This window comes from Ictalurus furcatus, chromosome 23, assembly GCF_023375685.1.
Source record: "Ictalurus furcatus strain D&B chromosome 23, Billie_1.0, whole genome shotgun sequence".
NCBI classification, from domain to species: Eukaryota; Metazoa; Chordata; class Actinopteri; order Siluriformes; family Ictaluridae; genus Ictalurus; species Ictalurus furcatus.
This window is the reverse complement of record NC_071277.1, coordinates 15,163,537-15,185,015: the sequence shown is the minus strand read 5'-3', so window position 1 is coordinate 15,185,015 and position 21,479 is coordinate 15,163,537. Positions and strand designations below refer to the sequence as shown.

At 39.7% G+C, this 21,479-nt stretch overlaps 2 protein-coding genes across 3 annotated transcripts; one reads left to right on the top strand and one right to left on the bottom strand.

Annotated features, from left to right (window-relative positions):
• The first annotated feature begins 634 nt into the window (after positions 1-634).
• Positions 635-7,794, top strand: LOC128599827 (mucin-7-like). 2 transcript variants are annotated; one of them, XM_053611812.1, is made up of 4 exons: positions 635-884; positions 3,588-3,779; positions 4,200-4,257; positions 4,381-7,793. In XM_053611812.1, the coding sequence occupies exons 1-4, from the start codon at positions 882-884 to the stop codon at positions 5,151-5,153; spliced, it is 1,026 nt and encodes a 341-aa protein (XP_053467787.1). In that variant the 5' UTR covers positions 635-881; the 3' UTR covers positions 5,154-7,793. The 2 variants fall into 2 exon arrangements, with proteins under 2 accessions (XP_053467787.1, XP_053467788.1); XM_053611813.1 differs by lacking the exon at positions 635-884 and adding an exon at positions 1,407-1,527 and having other exon boundaries at positions 4,381-7,794.
• A 3,886-nt stretch (positions 7,795-11,680) lies between these two features.
• dcaf13 (ddb1 and cul4 associated factor 13) lies at positions 11,681-21,468 on the bottom strand. The gene is made up of 11 exons (XM_053611811.1): positions 21,260-21,468; positions 20,527-20,726; positions 20,207-20,314; positions 19,966-20,055; positions 19,011-19,166; positions 18,291-18,368; positions 18,107-18,189; positions 17,833-17,997; positions 17,052-17,187; positions 14,193-14,356; positions 11,681-12,239 (listed from the first exon to the last, which is right to left on the bottom strand). Exons 1-11 carry the CDS (start codon positions 21,327-21,329, stop codon positions 12,152-12,154), a joined length of 1,338 nt encoding a protein of 445 aa, XP_053467786.1. The 5' UTR covers positions 21,330-21,468; the 3' UTR covers positions 11,681-12,151.
• Between the last annotated feature and the right edge of the window lie 11 nt (positions 21,469-21,479).

Here is a 21,479-nt window from a genome sequence, read left to right as displayed (position 1 = left end):
TGGTTACAAGCGTCCTCATTTACAGGAAGTGTGCAAAAATACTAAATGAGAAAATAGCCAAAGTGAGACAACATAGCTTTCATGTACTCAAAAAAAAAAATAAAAATAAAAATATTTGGACATTTATATATTAGTTCTCATTTTTGTACATACTGTATAATTGATTTGTCTTGAGCAGTGAGGCTGACCTCATCAGGTCGTCCATATCTAATAAAACACATGATTACACTTGGACTGCCTGTCAGAGTACACCACCAAGGTATATTCTGTCCTATTAAGAAATTAAGCATTTTTTAAAATTGTATAATTTATTAAGCCATTTTGACAAACCCAGGGGCAGTGTTTTCAACAAGGATGTTAAAAGTACAGTGGTTAAAATGTTAAGAGTGGTGGCTGAGCAGATCTTTCCTGTCCGGGAAGCATCGGGACGGGAGAAAGCCAAAAACGTAACTTCACTTGATGAACTGAATTCACACTGTTGCTCTTTGAAATCAGCTAATCATGAGATTCACTCAGATGTGTTAGCCATGATTAAACCATGACACCAATGTCAAATTACTTTAAAGCACTTAAACAGCTTGAAAAAAAAAAAAAAAAACTGTCTGAGGCCTCTTAGGGCTGAGCCCCTCATATCTTCAATAGCGGTATAAGAAATATCTGATACATTAAATTCTTAGCACATTGTGTGATTTGTCTGGTGCCATGGAAACATACATTCCGGAATGATGGAATAGAACCCTTTTAGAATCGTAGAACATTACATCACAATGTGGGGGAAGCATTGAACATCACTTGCACCCCAAGCGATTAGCAAGAGCGAGCTACTGCCAGTAATTATTTCACACGTTGCAGTCTATATTTTACAGCATCCTCTTTGGAAAATGGTAAGTTGTAACCAGATACCCTTCTGAATATGGCTATGCTGATTTATATTACGGCTCCACTGATATTTTATAGTTTTATATTCAGTAGCACAAGTAGCCTACTGTGTGCTCGGGAGCCAGGGCTCTACGGTAACAATTACAAAAATTTAGGAGCACAGTTGAAGCTTAGTTTTTTAGAGATGGTAACGTTAATGTGCCACAGTATAACACACAAGTAGGCATGAGAAAACTTGAGCTGGTCAATTATGACAGACTTCAGGAACATAGTGTGAGCTGTGACAAATGAATTTACCTTCTGATAAACTAAATGTAAAATTTTCAGTAAATTTTACAGACTGTATGTAAAAAAACAACCGTTAACCTGTTCCACCTTGTAAACAAGACTACTTTTACATGGATAGCATTAATCTAATTATTGATCTTACTCTGAGTGAGACAATATATTGTGATTAAGGTGTTTACATGAGTCGCTTTTAGAATACTCCTTTCATGTATCTGTTTTACATGTTAATAAAACATAGTCCGATTAACAGCACAAGTCATTACGTCACCGCGCCACGCCCTCCGACGTACCTCCAGAATTTCACGTATGGATATACGTCTTCTTATGGTACCGTATACTTCGGAGCCCTCCTAGTGTCAGGTAATTAAAAAAAAAATACAGCATGTGTAATCCGTACCCTCGGTTTTGCAATCCGTACCCTCGGACCGCGCGCACCGCGTTAAAATTGGGTTTATATTGGACATTCGCTGTACATTCGAGCTTCTCTCTTCTATTTCTCAAGAAATAAACACCCAAAAAGAACATAATGTGTATTGTCTTAATAATGTGTACTGAGTGGACATAGAACCAATACAACTGAATATATTTTTCAATCTTCTCCCGTTAAAACCCGCGGAAGCGGGGAAGCGCAGCTCATCAGCGCCTTATAGTAATGGAGTCAGTAAGGGACCGTCTAAAAGGTGCATGACCTGGGCAACTGTATAAGATTTTTATATGACACACATATAAGTTTATATGTGTAATATAAAGGTAGATCATTAATAATATATATGCTATAAAAAAATCTTTATCCATACTGTATCCTAACACTGCAATAAGTTAGATATCCTGTTAAGTAGACGACTATAAACTTTAGTTGAATCTTATACAGTTGCCCAGGTTATGCACTTTTTTAGACGGTCCCTTACTGACTCCATTACTATAAGGCGCTGATGAGCTGCGTTTCCCAAAGCCTTTAACGGGAGAAAATTGAAGAATATATTCAGTTGTATTGGTTCTATGTCCACGCAATACACATTATTAAGACAATACACATTATGTTCTTTTTGTGTGTTTATTTCTTGAGAAATAGAAGAAAGAAGCTCGAATGTACAGCGAATGTCCAATATAAACCCAACTTTAACGTGGTGCGCGCCCGAGGGTTGTGTTTACTGCGAGTATGACCTTAATCGGATTAAGGTAATTAAAAATTGCTGTTCACATGGTAGTTTCTTAATCAGAGTATTGTGTTAATCGGGTCAATAGTGGATTATTGTTGTCCATGTAAACGCACTGATTGATATTAAATGCAACCCATAGTAATTAAACACCATTTAATTTCTCATTTTATTTATATTTTATGAAGTTATTATAATATCTATTTTTATATTAAATTATTTATTTATAACTAAGCACATTTTCTGTCTTTACATTTTATTAGTTTTGTTTGTTTGTTTATAAATTTTAGATGGGTTCTTCCAGTAAAGTGTTGCCATGGCTGCTAATAATACTGCTAAAAATATTGCGTTTTGGCGGGGTATTAAATCGAAGCATGGAAACTGGAGTTGACTTTTCTAGTGATATCTGGCAACCGTGAGTGTAAATAAAGTGAATGCACTATTAGAGTTAATAAATGGAGAGCAGCAGTGTGCTGTATGTTTACAGACTGAACAGTGGCAAATCTTGATTATGATTGGTGATGAATTATTTAATAAATAAGTTTGAATTAAACCCACCTTGTAGCGTTAGCATTATTATTAATTTACCGCTGTGCCTACATGAGCAGGTCGCAGGTGCAGGTCATTTTGCGGGATCAATAAAAGATGGCGGTTTGTGAGATCGGGAAGTTGAAAGAAGCAGATGATGTACAGAGTTACTCTCGTCATCATAATGGCTTCTTTGCAGTATTTACACACTTGTTCGGTTGACTGAGGAGAAGAAAAGCAGTGTGAAAGTAACTGTTGTGCGGTGTAGATGCATTTTGGAGTTGTAGTTTTTATTCCGATTGTATTATACAACTCCGAACAGGTCACTCGCACCGGTGTGAATAAATATTTATTCACAGTCGCACAAACAACCTTTCAGTCGCAGATGCGAGTGAAATGGTCACACTGTAGAACCCTGGGAGTGCTAAAGCCTTGGACACGATGATTTGACACAGTACAATAAGTAATATATCCAGACCTGTTTATTCAGAGAAATATAATTATTACGTCATGAGAAAACAGCTTTTGATACATCAAGATCACGGAAAAACTACGAAGGAAAAAAATGAATAAGGAATGCATGGCCGCTTAGGGCTCCCGTACATATAGACATTTACACAACTTGTTTTCTTGCTCAGCAGGAGAGGGTGTTACTGTTTCAGTTTCAACCTTTTTACTGGTTTAAAAAAAATCAGTGTACATACATTTTATTTATCCATCTTTTTTCTTTTCCAGTATCGGAGAGGTTCTCGCTTCGTGCTAGATACAAGGGCACCCCGCCATGTCCTCCTACCTCGTGGCTACCCCCAGTCCCATCAAATCCAGGCACGCCATTTCTACCCCTCATCCCACCTCGTCGTGCTACCCCGATTCTACCCCCCACCCCCAGTGATGAATCAACACCACTCCTTCATCCCACCTGTCCAGGTATAACACTGTTTCTATTCCAGTCAACGAGCTATTCAAGTTCAAGTCTAAATATAACATTTGCTTGTGTTGTATAAACAAATCTTAATTTCTTCAGTGATTAAGACTGAAGACAATAATGTAAAGTGTTGTCTTTTACATCTTTTCATGTTTAATCCCGATAATAATAAATAATAAAAATAACCTTTCACACCTTTAGACTTCCACAGATTGTCTTCATTCATTTAATGCTGCTCATCAACTGCATCTTTATCTTCACATTTTAACTCCAGTGTTTTAACATTTTTTCCTTTTTATTTTATATATGCACTGGCTCAGTTGGTTTTAAAACAGGACTCCATAGGTCAAAAGTGATGAAATAATAGCAGAGTATTATTTCACAAGAAAATTAATTGAGTTTGTTCTCCTTTTCTCTCTCAGTTTGAAGATGGCAGTATGATCACTCCTCGGGCTCCTGCCACTGACGTGCTCACACGCGGTAAACAAGATTAAAATAAACCTGTTTTCTGCTGTTGATACTTTTAATGTTGTAAAGTTTCTATGCAATTTTCTCTGTCTTTAAATTCTGTTTAATTTCCTTCTTGTCCTGCATTTTGTCCAGATGAACAAATGGCACCTGTGTCCACATCACAGCTTGAGCGTCAGCCCACCTCCAATCTGCCTCCTGACCAACGCAGGGATGCAGTGCCTGATGTATCTCCACCCACACCCCCAACTCCTTCACATCTCACAGGGGGGGAGATAATGAAGGCAGAGAAGCCCGTGACATCCAAAGCCCCAACTCCTACACCTCTCACAGGGGGTGAGATAATGAAGGCAGAGGAGCCCATGACATCCAAAGCCCCAACTACTACACCTCTCACAGGGGGTGAGATAATGAAGGCAGAGGAGCCCATGACATCCACAGCCCCAACTCCTACACCTCTCACAGGAGGTGAGATAATGGAGGCAGTGGAGCCAGTGACATCCACAGCCCCAACTCCTACACCTCTCACAAGAGGTGAGATAATGGAGGCAGTGGAGGCAGAGACATCCACAGCCCAACTCCATCACCTCTCACTTAGGCAGAGATTATGGAGGCAGTGGAGACAGAGACGTACACAGTCCCAACTCCAACAGCTCTCACTTGGGCTGAGATTATGGAGGCAGAGACGTCCACAGCCCCAACTCCAACACGTCTCACTTGGGCAGAGAGTATGGAGGCAGAGACATCCACAGCCCCAACTCCAACGCGTCTCACTCGATCAGAGAGTATGGAGGCAGAGACCTCCACAGCCCCAACTCCAACAAGTCTCACTTGGGCTGAGATTATGGAGGCAGAGGAACCCGAGACGTCTACAGCCCCCATTCCTACACCTCCCACCTTGGGTGTGATTATGGAGGAAGAGGAGGCAGAGACGTCCACAGCCCCAACTCCTACACCTCTCACTTGGGCTGAGATTATGGAGGCAGAGGAGGGAGAGACGTCCACAGCCCTGACTCCTACACCTATGATTGGGTATAAAAAGCATATCTTAGAACAGCAGAGTCTCTCAGAAGTAAAGAGGTTCACCAATCTGTGAAAAACTGCATCTCCAAATTGTGCAAATACAGTGCATCCGGAAATTATTCACAGTGCTTCACTTTTTCCACATTTTTTAAAAAATGTTTTTTAAGCCTTATTCCAAAATGAATTAAAATAATTATTTTCCTCAAAATTCAAAACATGAAATAAATTTGTCTGAAATCTTTGCAAATTTATTACAAATAAAAAAACAAAAAAAGCACATGTACATAAGTATTCACAGCCTTTGCCATGACACTCAAAATTGAGCTCAGGTGCATCCTGTTTCACTGATCATCCTTGAGATGTTTCTACAACTTGATTGGAGTCCACCTGTGGTAAATTCAACTGATTGGACATGATTTGGTAAGGCACACACCTGTCTATATAAGGTCCCACAGTTAACAAAGCATGTCAGAGCACAAACCAAGCCATGAAGTCCAAGGAATTGTCTGTAGACCTCCGAGACAGGATTGTATCGAGGCACAGATCTGGGGAAGGGTACAGAAACATTTCTGCAGCATTGAAGGTCCCAATGAGCACAGTGGCCTCCATCATCCGTAAATGATACATAATGATACACATAATGATACAGAAAATGATAAGAAAAAACACACAGTAACACCAGTGACGCAATGAATCACCAGTGACATACAAGACCAAAGATCCTTATTCCTCAAATCTAATTAAGAAAATGGTTTCATTTGGCATGCAGTCAAACTCATTGACAATAGGTCAAAACACTTGAACGTTTATAAATAAGAGTTTAAGCACATTTGAACTCAATTAAGAGTAACAACTAAAATCATTCGGGATCAGCATCTCTACGCTGCCTGTACTGCCGCTACTTCTCAGCTGCACTCAATTTAGCCATAACTGTGCAAAAGAGCATTAGCAATGAGAAAGACGTTGTAATCCTGAAAACTGAGTGATATTCTATGCCAGGGGTGTCCAATCTTATCCGGAAAGGGCCGGTGTGGGTGCAGGTTTTCATTCCAACCAAGCAGGAGCCACACCTGATTCCTCCTGTTTAATCAGTTGATCTTGGCTTTCAGTAGACTCAGGTGTGGCTTCTGCTTGATTGGAATGAAAACCTGCACCCACACCAGCCCTTTCCGGATAAGATTGGACACCCCTGTTCTATGCAAAAGAACTCAAGGAACAGCATTGAATACAAGTTTATTTATACATGGGGCGGCTGTGGCTCAGGTGGTAGAGCGGGTTGTCCACTAATCGTAGGGTTGGCGGTTCGATTCCTGGCCCACGTGACTCCACATGCCGAAGTGTCATTGCGTAAGACACTGAACCCCAAGTTGCTCCTGATGGTAAGTTAGCACCTTGCATGGCAGCTCTGCTACCATTGGTGTGTGAGTGTGTGTGTGAGAATGGGTGAATGAGACACAGTGTAAAGCGCTTTGGATAAAAGTGCTATATAAGTGCGCCATTTACCATTTACATGGGAGTCACTGGTGTTACCTATAAGTAAGGTAACATCAGTGACAATTTTCATGAAAAATAAATTTTACAAAGCTGCTACAGGGCCTCAAGCCACATGTTGTAAATCATGGCATACACACTAAAATATGTAATTTAATCCATTTGTATTAAAATTTATTTATTTAATTTTTTTTTTTTTTTTTTACATTTCCCTAAGAATAATGTAGGTCATACCAGTGACCTCAACCAAAAGCTTCGTATGAAATCATGATATAAATGACAACATTTCTAATAACTAAAGAGACAGTGGACTTACCATGTGCCTTTCTTCATAGACCCTCAGGGAAGGATCTATATAATGAAATTATTTATCAAAATAATGAATTTAATCAATTTTGGAATAAGGCTGTAACATAACAAAATGTGGAAAAATGCTTTGTAAATACTTTCCGGATGCACTGTAAAGTGATATGTGTAGGGGTCCACTCACTAGTCCAACGACGGTATCCAAGGACGTGGTAGAAGGATTCCCACGTGTTCCTGTCTTTTTGAAGCGATGTGAATATATTTAAATTTGTCATTCCAATTCTGCTTGATTCTCTCATAAATTAAATCTGATTCCAATCATAAAAACCTCGATGTTGTATTTATTTCTTAGTTATGCATATTTTGATACTTTTGATCTTCTATACTTTAAATCGTGCTCATTCATTCTGATTCCATGTCGAGTCCTGCGCCGGTCGTGTGTGCGGATCTCATGGTCACAAACTCGCCAGTCTTGGTCATTAGCCAGAGGTAATTGACTAATACCATTTAGACGACCGCCCCATGCTTGCCCTTTCCTAAATAGCACTTTATTTAGTCCCCTTATATAGTAACACTTAGTTAGAGTAATGTTATTTCTAGTCAGAGGTCATGACCACTAAAATCTACAGAGGTAGACCAATAATATCCAAGTAAAAGTAGCTTTATATAATCATGCCATAGTTTCCTATGTACACATTAACTAGAGTAAGATTACAATAAACAGAGGTTTAGACTTCCCCCTATTTAGACTTGGTCGATCAACTTTATGTTGTCCTAAACGGGTATTTCATATCGAGCCTGCACACACTAAGTACACTTAACTAGAGCCAAGTCATTATCCTGGTCTCTTAGTTCCCTTAGTTAGTAACACTTAATTACAATAACGTTATTTCTAGCCAGAGGTCATGACCACTAAATCTACAAAGATAGACCAATAATATCTGAGTAAAATTAGCTTCATATAAACATGCCATAGTTTCCTATGTACACATTAGCTAGAAGAATATTACAGTAATCAGAGGTTTAGACTTCATCCTATTTAGACTTGCTCGATCAACTTTATGTTGTCCTAAACGGATATTTCCTATTGAGCCTGTACACACTAAGTACACTTAACTTAATGCCAAATTTTTAGCCTGTACTAACCTGGTCGCAGATTTGCTGTAACAAGGATTTACCGTAATCTACTAGAGACAATAATTTGAGAATAATTCAGAATATAATCAAGTCTAATAATTTATTTAACCAGGTATGAAAACATCCAAATCCAACACTACTATTGATAATAATAAGAAAGAATTATATTCAACATTACATTACAATCTAATTCAAAACATAATACAACATAAGAGACAAAACTTACATACCTGGTAGAGAAAAACTACACACAGTGATCGTGTGGGAGATCTGTGTACAGAGTTTTTGGCCAGCGCTCCCCTAAATACTGAGATGTTCTATGGGTCCACCAAAAGGTGCTGTTTGTGATTACAATTTGATGTCTGCGGAAGGATATACCTTATTTACATACAGGAGGTAATTTGAGTGAGGGACCTGGAGAGGGTATGCCTTTAACGGCATGTACCATTTTATTTAAACTGCTGTTGAGGGAATGAGACCATATTTTCCAGTCACACAGTAAACGTGTAGGTGACATCTTATTCGCATTGAAATATGTTATGCAATGTATTTAGACTTTGGGTGTGTTTAGGGTGATCTTGACACAGAGAGAGAGAAGGGTGTGAGGAGAGGAAGGAGGAAACAGTGTAGTGACGATTTCCTGGTCTCTTCTCAGCATGACGTGCTATCTCAGGTGTGGATGCTAATTCTGTGGGAGAAATATTGAGTGTTCGTTTTCAAAGTAGTCCTTTGTCCTCAGAGAGTAGTTCTCTCTAGGTTCAGACATCTTGGCTTACATATGCAATCACCTGATATAATAAAATACATTTTATACATTTAAACTGCTAAACAGAAGTTAAATAAAAACGTTTATAACACATAATTTATAACATTTTATGAAGGAAGATTTTAGCATGTTCACCTCACGCCTCCAGGATTGGGGATTCGACTCCCGCAGTGGCCCTGTGTGTGTGCAGAATTTGCATGTTTTCCTCATGCTGCAGTGATTTCCTCTGGGTGCTCCGGTTTCCTCCCCCAGTCCAGAGACATGCGTGGTAGGCTGTTTGGCATGTCCAAAGTGTCCGTAGTGTATGAATGTGTGTGATTGTGCCCTGCGATGGATTGGCACCCCGTCGAGGGTGTACCCTGCCTTGTGCCCCATGCTCCCTGGGATAGGCTCCAGGTTCTCTGTGACCTAGTAGGATAAGTGGTGTAGATAATGGATGGATGGATGGATGTTCAAAGAATGATTATGGCACAATGGCGCCAAAACCCCATTTTTGCGCCCCTGCCCAGGATAGACTCAGACCACCTCGACCCAGACCAGGATAAAGCAGTTACTGAAGGTTGATCAATTCTACTCCAATTCCACTAAAAGAAGCCATGTATATGAGATTAAAGTGGGTAGAGAGATTACTTGAACACAATAAAGAGTGTATAAAAAAAAGTGATATAGCCTTAAATTTGTGAAATTAATTTGTTGAAAATGAATTGTTTGTTGTATATATAATGCAAGATATGAATTTAGACCAGAGGTTCTCCCTACAAAAATGTCATGGTCCACAACAGGTTGTAACATAGGTGACCATTACAATACAAATGTATGATTAACATTAGACCACACAATAATTAGGCATGAAGGGGAGCTCTTTCCAAAGCACAGTTAACAATTGACTGAAAGATCTTGACAATCTTATCATTCTGACTCATAGGTTGGATTTGCTAAACTAATTAGAAACCACAATATTTCATTCACAACATATTTTAGAGTGATGCAATTATCTAAAAATGATCTAAAAACCAGTTGGTAACAAGTACAAATTTCACTTATGCCACAGCGAACACTTGAGAGCTACCAAAAAGCCTACAAAAACAGCAACATTAGTAACAAGAAAATAAATTGTAGAAAGAAAATAGATTTTACCACAAAAACTCTTTAGAGTTTTAGAGGATTCTCACCCAGTTTTTTTTTTTTAAATAAATAAACAAATCACACATATGACACAAAACTATTTTTGTTTAATAGCTGAACATTCTGGCTTCGTGAAACCTACCTCTAACAAATCAAATTATTTTAATTAATGGCATATTTTTCTCCAGATCAAGCAGAGGAAAAAATAATGGAATCGTCAACAAAAAAAAATCACAATACTTTGATGCTCCTCTGGCTTTTATGACGGCCTGAATTCTTTGAGGCACGGACTTCACTAATGAAAAACAATATTCTCCATCAAGCCGGTTCCATCTTTCTCGAACGGTTGACAGATTAGCTTTGCAGGATGGAGCCTTGTCATGGACCAATTTTTTCATTTCCACCATAAAGGTTGCTGGCCATGTCTTTGACTTGCCTTTCCTGAAGAAAAGCGTTAACACTTGTTGCTCTGTGGCAAGATGCATTATCATCCTGAAAAATGACTTAATCATCACCAACCTATTTTCTATTGATGGAATGAGAAACGTGCCCAAAATTTCAGTGTACACCTGTGCATTGACTGTTGAGGTCTCCCCTGGTCCTCTACCTGACATGCAACCACATATCATAAATGAGTGGGGAAATTAGATTGTTTTCTTCAGGCACTCATATTTGTTTCATTAGAACGTCTCCTTGGCCAATGCAGTTTGTTTACACTTGCACCAAATTTTAGACAGCTGACTAGGAACAACCAACATCTTTTGCCACACTCCATGTTGGATTTTCTTCTTGAAGGAGTTTTTTTAATCCTTTCCATTGTTTCAATTGATAACTCTTTTGTTGGGGCCATGTTTCCTTTCAAAAAGTCCAAGGTTAAATTCTGTAAGCACTCTCTTTTAACTGCAGACTAATTTGCATTTTTTTTTACTTGTACTGGTATTCGTTTTAGAAATGCAAATTACAAAGTGATTCCACATTTTTTTCCTCAAATTGATCTGGAAAAAACCCCCCATTAATTAAAATAATTTAATTTAACCTGTTTGAGGTAAGTTTCACAAAGCCATAATGTTTAGCTATTTGTTTCATGTCATATCTGTGATTTGTTTATTTGCTACAAAGTAAAAAAAACCAGGTGAGCATCCTGTAAGTGTGGTGATTCCATAATTCTTGCCAGGGGGTATATTTGTGCACCAAGCAACAGTAAGAAAACACTGAGGCAGAGGACCAGTATGTCTGCTAGTTAATAATTATCAGCTCCTTGATTGTTTTGCCGATCAATTTGACCACAGTCCTGCCCACTTGATTTCTATTGGCTCATAACACACAGGCTTGTGTATTTATGCCAAAGTTGTCCTATATTAATCTACTGTAAGGAAAACTGCATCTTTCACACCCCATGTCCTTTCCCCTTCAGTGAATTGTTTTAACAAGTGTTCATAAATGCTACTAGTAAACAGTCACTTAAACTGTGCACTACTTAAATCGGAACAACATGCATCTTACAGTTGTTGTAATGCTGAACAAAACACAAGTCATAATAAAGGTCGTATTAAAGGCAGACTGGGGATTAGAGATAAAGCTGAGGAGACTGAAATGATTGGATTAACAGAGAAAGGACTGAGCATGGCTCTTATTAAAGGGATAAGCTCGTTTCAGCGCTAAAGTAATTATTAGGCATCCAAAATAAATAAATTAATTAATTAAATTCTGAGATGTAGAAAAAGAAATCCCAAGATAAATTATTATATAAAGTCAATATTTTATTACTTGACATCCTGCTGAGTGGAAAACAAAAAATGTTCTTGAATAAGATTAATGACATCAAGCAGTTCTCAAAACTTAACAATCGCTAATCATATCCCGATGAAGAATACGACGCCCCCTAATGAACATGACTGCTGCAGCTGTTCGAGACAGTCCACCACAATGTAGACAAACTGAACCAGCAGTAATTGCTGAAAATGTCTCGGAATGGCAACACCGCACAGCTGCATGGAGCAAAAAGTCTTTTTATATGAATGTGTGTGTGTGATTGAAGCTCCTCTAGGCAGTGACGTGTTATTCCACTACAGTTACCACATGTTTCTCCTTCTCGGTCACCAAGGGAACGGAGTCCGGCTTGCTGTGTTTGCGTACGTTTTGTTCTCTGAAGAGAGAGAGAGAAAAAAAAGATAGACAAAGAGAGACGGACAGTGAGAATGATGCATGACTCAAACAGATGGCCATTTTCTCCTTAGCACAGGTGAGTCAAACACGCTCGTATAGCGCTGCTATAACACTAACTATTGTTTTGGCATGCACGGAGTAAGCTTGAGCAAACATTTACAGTAAGACCATAGAAATCCTGGTCTCTATGAAGATCTGGTATAGGACCATCAGAACAGCAACATACACAAAACCAGGCCTGGGTGATATTTTATATTTTTTTTTACAGCTGATCTGGATGCATGTTATACGGAAAATATTTACTATGAAAATGTCGTTTAGGAAAAATAAATAAATAAATAAATGAAACTCAACCTTGACCGTTATCAAAAGATTTGATTCACGTGTTACTAATTAATTGCACTGCTCTCAAATTCTCGGACTCGGCCCTAGTCGTGCTTGCACTTGGCATTCAGAAAAACGAGAGTTGGCAAAGGCTTTCTCCGCTCCCCTGCAAGCTCAGAGGGAGTGATAAAGCCTGGCACACAGCTAGGAGATCCGCGAGGACCTTTCTGCTGCCTGCTGGTGCTCCTGTGCCAAAGCGGTGTGTGCCAAAACGAATAAAGCACTACCACTTGAATACTAGCCTTCTGTAGGAATAACCATTAGGACTGTAAAAATGGACAAAAAAAATCTGATACTCATTTGATATCATGACAGAAGTAATAAGTTAATACTACATTAAATGCAGTAAAATATAGTATATTGTTATACAGTTGATGCTCTGCCAAGAAAAGATGAATACCAAATACCTTTCGACATATGTTTTAGATTTACACTTGAAATTTGCCAACCATGGGGATAATAAATTTTGCACTCATCTGTACACGTACTAGACACTTTAATAGGAACTCCTGCACAACTGTTCGTTCATGCAACTATCCAACCAGCCAATCATACTCATGCAGAGCGATGCATAACATTCCGCAGATGCACATCAAAAGCTTCAGTTAATGTTTATATCAAACATCAGAATGAGGGGAAAAATATTATCTCGCTAGACGTTACAAAAAAAAAAACAACCACCACCAGTGAGCACCAGTTCTGCTGTTGATAAGAGAGAGCTCAGAAGACAATTAGCTCAAAAGACTGGTTCGAGCTGACAGGAAGCTTACGGTAACTCGAATAACCACTCTTTACGGTAAGCGGAAAAGAATGCACAGAACACACAAAAGGCAAACCTTGGCCAACAACAGCAGAAAGCCACAATGGGTTCCACTCCTGTCAGCTAAGAACAAGAATCTGAGGCGACAGCGAGCCCAGGCTCACCAAAACTGGCCCGCTGAAGACTAGAATAATGTCACTTGGTCCGATTTCAAGCAGACAGTAGGGCCGGAATTTAGCATCAACAGCATGAATCCATGCCTTATGGTAACGGTTAAGGCTTGTGGTGGTGGTATAATAGTGCGGGGAATGTTTCTGACGACATGCATCCCTTCACAGCCACAATTTACACACCATATAATGGCTACTTCCAACATAATAATTCGCCAAGCCATTTCAAACTGGTTCCGTGAACATGACAGTAAGTACAGTGTAATACAGCGCCTTCCTGGTCCCCAGACCTGATTCTAAAACGCATGGATGTGTAGCTGACAAATCTGCAGCAGTTATCTGATGCAGCAAACATGGACCAGGATTTCAAAGGAATGTTTCCAACACCTTGTGGAATCCATGCCATGAAGAACTGAAGCTGTTCTGAGAGCAGAGAGGGGTCCTACCAAGTGTTAGTATGGCGTTCCTAATAAAGTGCCTGGTTGGTGTATAGTCAAGAGCCGTAATCTATTACACAATGTAATTCATGGAATAAAACAACGTTCAGCCAAACTCGTATGTTAAATCAGTGTATAGCTAGCACCAAAAAGGAAGTTGCTGAGTTGAGGAGGCGACTTACTTCCTGCGTCTGGCCTCCTTCATCTCCCGTAGCTCTCGTTTCTGTTTGAAGATGTCTCTGGGCAGGTGGCGATGGCGGGCGATGCGCTTCACCTGCGGGTGGTGCTGGAACTTCTCCTTCAGTTTCTGGTTGTAGTGTATGGCGGCCTTTTCTCTAGCTGTGAGCTGTGGAAGGAGAAACAATAGCATTGCTTAATTTAGGTCCATTACGCAAAAATTGGTGGGTGGGAATTTTTCGATTGATATAGTTCTGCATTGGCGCCAACAGTAAAGGATGCTTCTGACATCAAACAACTGGTATGCTAAAGACAAACACTTGCCAGAAAGAAACTACTAATAACCTATTTAATTTATTATTAAACTCATTTATTATTGTCCTTTGCATTTGAAGCATGTACCGTTAAACCACGTGTACTACATCTGACATGCTTTTAAAAGTAAAATAAAATGCACTAAAAAGACAAGTTGCTCATTCTAACAACACCAGGAACACCACCTCCGTCTCCTTTCTTTCAGCGTCCCATAAACCCCTCCTCTCGCTTCACGTCCAAGTGCCCCTCAGCTGAAAGCTTTCATTCTAATTAAAAGCGATGATTTCTTTACCCCGCACCAAATGCAATTTATTTAAAGCTAACAGATGCTGATGCCACGGAAGAGCTCTGCTTCACTCGACAAAACCAAGAGGCCTGTTAAACCGTAATTACACTGTTCTTATCAACAAGCACGTGAAGCCTGTATAAACCAGAGTACTAACATTAACCTCTGCAATATTTAGCATTCAGCACATGGAAACTGCTACTCTAACTTCCAAAGCCTTGAGAGTGAAGTCTCCTTCTGTAAATGTTAAATAAACGTCTCTTTTCATAGAAAATTTCATTATGCAGTCCCCTCCGAAACTATCGGATCGGCAATGTCAATTCATTTGTTTTCGCTGTAGACATTTGGGTTTGAAACCATGGATTCATGGTTGGATATGAAAAGAGAGTTTAGAATTTCAGCTTTAGTTTCCTGGAATTTCTATGTAGATGTATTAAACGCCATAGAACATGGCACATTTTGTATCAGACCACCCAATTTCTAAGCGAGCAAAAATATTGGAACATGCGACTGACAAGTGTTTCTTGTTACCCAGGTTTGTCCTGTTAGATTGATTGTTTAAACAATAAATAGCTCTGAACATTTACTCTTGGTTTCAGCCTACAGTTTCACCTGTGAAGACTGCATTTGTTGGTAAAAAGGATAAGGCGACATGAAGATCAGAGAGCTGTCTATGGGAGAAACCCCAAGCCATTTTGAAGCTGAGAAAAGAGGAGTGGTCATCCAAATTCTTTTGTGTGCGTTTTGGAGAAAGGAAAACAACTGGTGTTTAACATTTTGCTAAATCACGCAAGTCACCTGACTTCCCAACACTGCACTGTCATCCATAGAAAACTCTCGAGGCTTGATTCAGCGTCTCCTCTGCATTTAATTAAAAACCATCCTGATTGTTTGATGCTTCATTTTTTCCCCCTCAGAGTGACTCTACTTTAAGTGATTGGATGATTTAAAGTGCTGATGAGCGCACTGCTTGTCCAGTGCAGTTAAGATCGTTAGAATAAATCTTAGCTTATTTAACGTATATAGTGCCGTGAGGAGCCAAATTCGAGACCAGTCCATGAGGCTAAAGGAGGATGGAGAGATCTTTATGATGAATATGGAACTCGCTCAACAGTGCTCCTTCATCAATATAAAATGTTTGTAATATTATATTACATTCACCACCAGTCAAAAGTTTGGAGACTGAAATGTTTCTCCTGATCTTAAAAACCTTTTGATCTGAAGGTGTATGATTGAATGTTTGAAATCTGTGCTGTAGACAAATATAATTGTGCCAACATATTAATTTCTTTCATTAGAAAACTAACATTTTATTTACAAATTTTTTTTTTTTTAAATGGCTGATTTTAGCAAAATATTCAGAAAAAGCAGCCAATAAGAGTCCATCGTCAGTGGGAACTCCTTTAATACTGTTTAAAAAGCATCTCAGGGAAATTCCTCAAGAAATCAGTTGAGAAAACGCCAAGAATACATTTCTGGAAATTCTCGGCAAAAACGGTGTCTACATTGAAGATGCTAAAATATTAAATTATTTTGATTTATTTTGGATTTTTATCACAACATAATTCCCATAGTTCCATTTGTGTTACTCCAGAGTTTTGATGACTTTATTATCATTATTCTAAAACTTTTGACCGGTAGTGTGTATATGCATGCGTGAATATATGCACAATATAAAATGATATAAATGTATAATTATATAGTTATTATACTGAAGCTTCTGTATCTGTTTTTTAAAGCAGGTCTGGCAGTAGGAAATTTGATGTCGGAGTTGTAGTGTTCATTTTGTTATCTGTATCATAAAATCGCATTACAGCACTTTGACGAGAGAAACCAGGTCCTTACTTGGCAAAGGCTAAAGAGTGGCCACACTGCCATAAAGTCACTTATTGAGAGTGATGCTGTTTCTTATTGCACATTATTCTAAATGCTTGGCAGCAGCAGCTACCGTTGATCCTGGCAGGGTTCAACAAACTGGCATTCGAGCCACGGCCGAGGAAAACGCAAACTTCGTTGATCAAATCCAGTTGTACAACGTAGAACAGTTTTAGCAGTGAATTACCTACTTGAATTCATGTGCGCTGTCAAACGAGAGGGTCAAACCACCACAAGATTAACGACTTTCTATCTCACCATCTTACAGAAAATGCAAGAGATATTGAAATCTTTTTTGTAAAGCAGCAGAAACTGCTTGGCGTTAAACATCGAAAGTACGGTAGAGGAGTTCGTTCCTCATTTAATTCTCGGTAGTAAAAGCTCTCACCACTCCCAGTTTCTCCGAGGCGTTGGCCTTCCAGATGCGGATGTTCATCTCATCTGAGCCGCTCAGGATGTACTTGTCGTCCGCTGACCATCTCACACAGATGACATGCTGCATGCGCTTGGTGTGGTACACCTCCCTGGACAAAATGGCAAAATCGTTTGTTAAGATAAAACACTATTGATGAACTGAACTAAAGCAACATGCACTTTATATTACATTTTGGCTATAAAAGTTTGAGACTGCATCCTGTACATACACTACATTACATACGCTGATTAAATCATTTGATTAAATGAACTGCTAGAACAAATAAAAAAAAAAACAAAAGTCAAAAATTATTCAAACATCTACAGTACATCTATCAGAGCAGCAACATCGTTTTGATAAAACTACTGAGGGCTACAAATGTCTTCTTAAAGCAACAGTACTGCATCGCTTTCATTTATAATTCACCGTTCTTTACCTCATTTGAAGCCAATGACCCAAGATCCTGATTGGTGGAAAATTACAGCTTAACCTTTATCTGTTTCACAGCTCTGACACGAGAGATTCCTTCCATAAAATGTTAAATAAACATCTCCTGACAGAAAAATTCACCATATCAATGATTATACACGTTTTTTATCTGTTTTTATCTGTTTACAGAAATCTGAAAACCCTGTCTGAAGTGCTGTTACAGAAAAGTGACCGATCAGACTCGAGAATCCACGGTGGTATGGATTACAGACCGCTCGCACTGTAGAGCTGTATAAGGACGGACGATCCGACTCTCCTCGCTCACCTGCTGTGGCCGCTGTGTTTGGGGAAGATGCGAACCGTCTTGTCAAAACTGGCTGACACAAACTCTCTCCCCGTGGGCGAGTAGTCCACATCGAGCACAGCGGAGACATGGTCCATGTGTACTGTAACTGGTGTGTCCAGACGCCTCATGTCATAGGTGTACAGGCTGAACGAAGAGAGGTAATAATTACTCCGTGCATGAATACGACACTCTGTGCTCGCTCGGCATTTCGGTCGTTATCTCTACATCAAATATTAAATGTCATGTGACTCACTTATAGTCCTCATTGGAGCATGTGAAATTATATGCTTCCATGGGGTTCCAGCAAAGTGTATTACTTCTCAATTGCATTACAACCTGAAATAATGGACAGAGTCATCATCATCATCATCATAAAGAGGGGGAAAAACAAAAAAACAAAAAAGCAGCAGGCATGAATGCGAAGAGCATGTCGATACCTTTTTAAGTGGAGCCGACTCTCTCGTATCATACAGTACAATACTTCTGTCCGAGGCGCAACTTGCAAGGAGTTCAGTCTGCAAACGCATTGGTAACATTTTAAATATCTTCACAGCATCGTAAAGAAAAATGTTTCAATTGAGATGGAAGTATGGACTACATGGCTGAAAGGTACGTACACCGGACCATCACACCCATATGTAAATTTTGAACATCTCATTCCAGATTTAGTCCCCCTTTTTGCTGGTATAATAACTTCCACTCTTCTAAGAAAGCGTTCCACTAGAGTTTGGAGCGTGGCTGTGGGGATTTGTGCTTATTCAGCCACAAGAACATTAGTGAGGTCAGGCACTGATGTTGAGGAAGGTGAGGAGGCCTGGGGATGCAGCCGGCATTCAAGTTCATCCCAAAGGTGTTCAGTGGGGTTGAGGTTCAGGCCACTCAAGATCTTCCAGTCCGACTTTGGCAAACCATGTCTTCATGGAGCTGGCTTTGTGCACAGGGGCTTTGTCATGCTGGAACAGGTTTGGGCCTCTTAGTTCCGGTTAAGGGAAACTAATGCCACAGCATACAAAGACATCCTATACAACTGTCTGCACCCAACTTTGTGGCAACGGTTTGAGCAAGAACCACAAATAGGTGTAATGGTCAGGTGTCCATGAACTTTTGGACATATAGTTTACGTTCACATTGTATTCATTCATTCATTCATGTCTCACCTCCACGGGGTTATATCGAACGCAGCTGAAGCTGTCCACACCCCAGCTGAAAGAACGAATGGGGCTGCTCCTCTGCTCGTCCCAGATGTCCACCGTCTGGCCACATGTTGCGAAAGTGCCTTCACTCTGGTGATGGTCAATGCCTGTGTACACAGCCTGCACGTAACATAAATAAACCCAGGACAGTTACCGCAGGAGTCAATGCACAGTGAAAGAAATTATTTAATGAGTCTGTATCAGGCCTGCTACCAATTCATATAATAAACACGACAAATAAAATCAAACAATCGACCTATGAAGTACAAAGCGCATTTTGTTGTCGGGTTCCTCGGCATGCATATGCAAAATGGTTTAGGACACAGGAGCAAATCTGATGAGAAAATCAAAATAGTCTAATCAAGTGGTTACTGAATGGTTGTCTTCGTTGTCACACAGCCACTGTAGACCACTCAAATAACCACTCTTTACGACCGTGGTGAGCAGAAAAGCATCTCTGGACAAACGACATATTGAAAGTTACAATAACAGAACAGGAATCTGAGATTACAGTGAGGACATGCTCACTGGATGGGTTTTTTTCCCCGCTTTTTTTTGCACAATTCTGTGTAAACTCTAGAGACTGTGACATTTATAAATCCCCAGGAGAAAAGCAGTTTCTGAAATACTCAAACCAGCCCATCTGGCACCAACAACCATGCCACGGTCAAGGTCAATGAGAGAATCCTACACCCCGCCGATTTTGATGTTTGATATAAACACTAGCTGAAGCTTTTTACCTGAATCTTATAGGACTTGATGCACTGTGCTGCTAGCACATGATTGGCTAATTGGAATAATTGCATTAATAAAGAGAACAATAATAAAGCGGCAACAGATGTCCCAAAAACTGATTCAACATGGCCAAATAAAGTATGACGAATAGATTACTTCCAATTTAAAGAATGAAATCATATACCTTCCCAAGTATAGTAGTCAGTGGTTCCTCCTGCACCCCATAACCAGGGGCCTCCATGTTCCATTGCTTAATGGTCTTATCGTCTCCTACCTGCCACAGGAAATACGGAATAAGACTTCTTGCGACATATACGACATGTTATGTCAAAAAAGTAGATACATACAAATGAATTTCAGAGATCAGAAAAATCTGCAGAACGATAAACGCACAGACACAGTGCCAGGAAAGTGTGCTGAAGTACCGTGAAAAACGAAGTTCCACAAAAGCGTGAGCATATTCCCCTGACGAAGCCTTCATGCGCTTGGATCGTTCGCAGACATTCCCGCTTGCTCAGGTTCCAAAGCTTTACCTATCATAAAAAAACACAAAGCATGAGCAATACAAGAAAACGTTAATCATCACTCATGATCCAAGTTGAAACTAAACACATCAAGCGTTTTAAATTTCGCTACAACTAGGACACCGTTAAAGCTCGGATATTGGTTATAAAGATTAGCGTGCAAGTCATTCCGGATGGAGTTGTCCTTGAAGTCTGTATAATAATGTCAACCGGTGGTATACCTGTCCATCACAAGCTCCGGACAGCACAGTGGAGAGACTCTTGGTGTGCCTGGCGATGCAGTTGACGCTGTCTCTGTGGCCGTCCAGTGACGCCACGAAGGGCTTTGCGAACAGCCGATCGAGCTTAGTGGCATTCAGGGCTCTGGTGTATTCCCTCGGCACCTCAAACGGATGTAGAGTAGGATCGTAATTCCTGGGAACTATAGAAACAAACAAAAAATGACAGATTCAAATTCAACCGATCCTAATAAAATTATCATGCTGAAAGGATGTATACTGCAATGAGACGTTTATTTAATATTAATGGAAGGAGTCTCCAGTGTCAGTGTTTAATACAAGGTCGGGGTTTGCGTTTTGCAGTGTCTCAGTAACATGACATGGTGTATTTTTCCTTCATCTATCTAATTATTTTCAAAATATACAAAGAAATTGGCTGGTTAGTGTTTATTGGTTAGTGTTTATATATTGGTTAGTGTTTATAGCTGCTGTAATGTAAATAAGAACAGGGACCGTATAAGAGAACTAATACACTTCAGCACGTGCTGTTATGGGGAAATAATCAACGACAGGATGCTGTGATGCAGCTTGACATGAAGAAGAGTTAGTGCTCCCACCCTGACCTGGATTAGGTTTTATTCCTTAAACAGTTCACTAAATTATTATTTATTTAGTGCACCCTCTATGAGGGTTCAGCCCTCGTGTAACATTAGCTTAGCATAAGCAGTACACTCACCGCGCTGTATATCTTTTGAAGTTTCTCGAACATAATCGTCCGGGTTCCGACAAAGCACTTTCACCTTCATAACGCTTTATTAAGTGTTTATTAGGTGTCTATTCGCTGAATTATTAGACAGCGTATAATTTATAATGAAGTAACGCAACCACGAGCCAAACGTGCGTGTTTACGTGGTGACACGATTAGTGCACGCTGGTCACGTGGTGCCCCGAACGCA

Coding starts and splice junctions, on each gene's coding strand:
- dcaf13 (XM_053611811.1), bottom strand. CDS start 21,329: ATGAAGGTGAAAGTGCTTTGTCGGAACCCGGACGATTATGTTCGAGAA. Junction 20,315..20,526: donor CCGGAGCTTGTGATGGACAG/GTATACCACCGG, acceptor TTTTTATGATAG/GTAAAGCTTTGGAACCTGAG. Junction 18,190..18,290: donor AGTCGGCTCCACTTAAAAAG/GTATCGACATGC, acceptor CCATTATTTCAG/GTTGTAATGCAATTGAGAAG.
- LOC128599827 (XM_053611812.1), top strand. Junction 3,780..4,199: donor CCTTCATCCCACCTGTCCAG/GTATAACACTGT, acceptor TTTCTCTCTCAG/TTTGAAGATGGCAGTATGAT. Junction 4,258..4,380: donor CACTGACGTGCTCACACGCG/GTAAACAAGATT, acceptor CATTTTGTCCAG/ATGAACAAATGGCACCTGTG.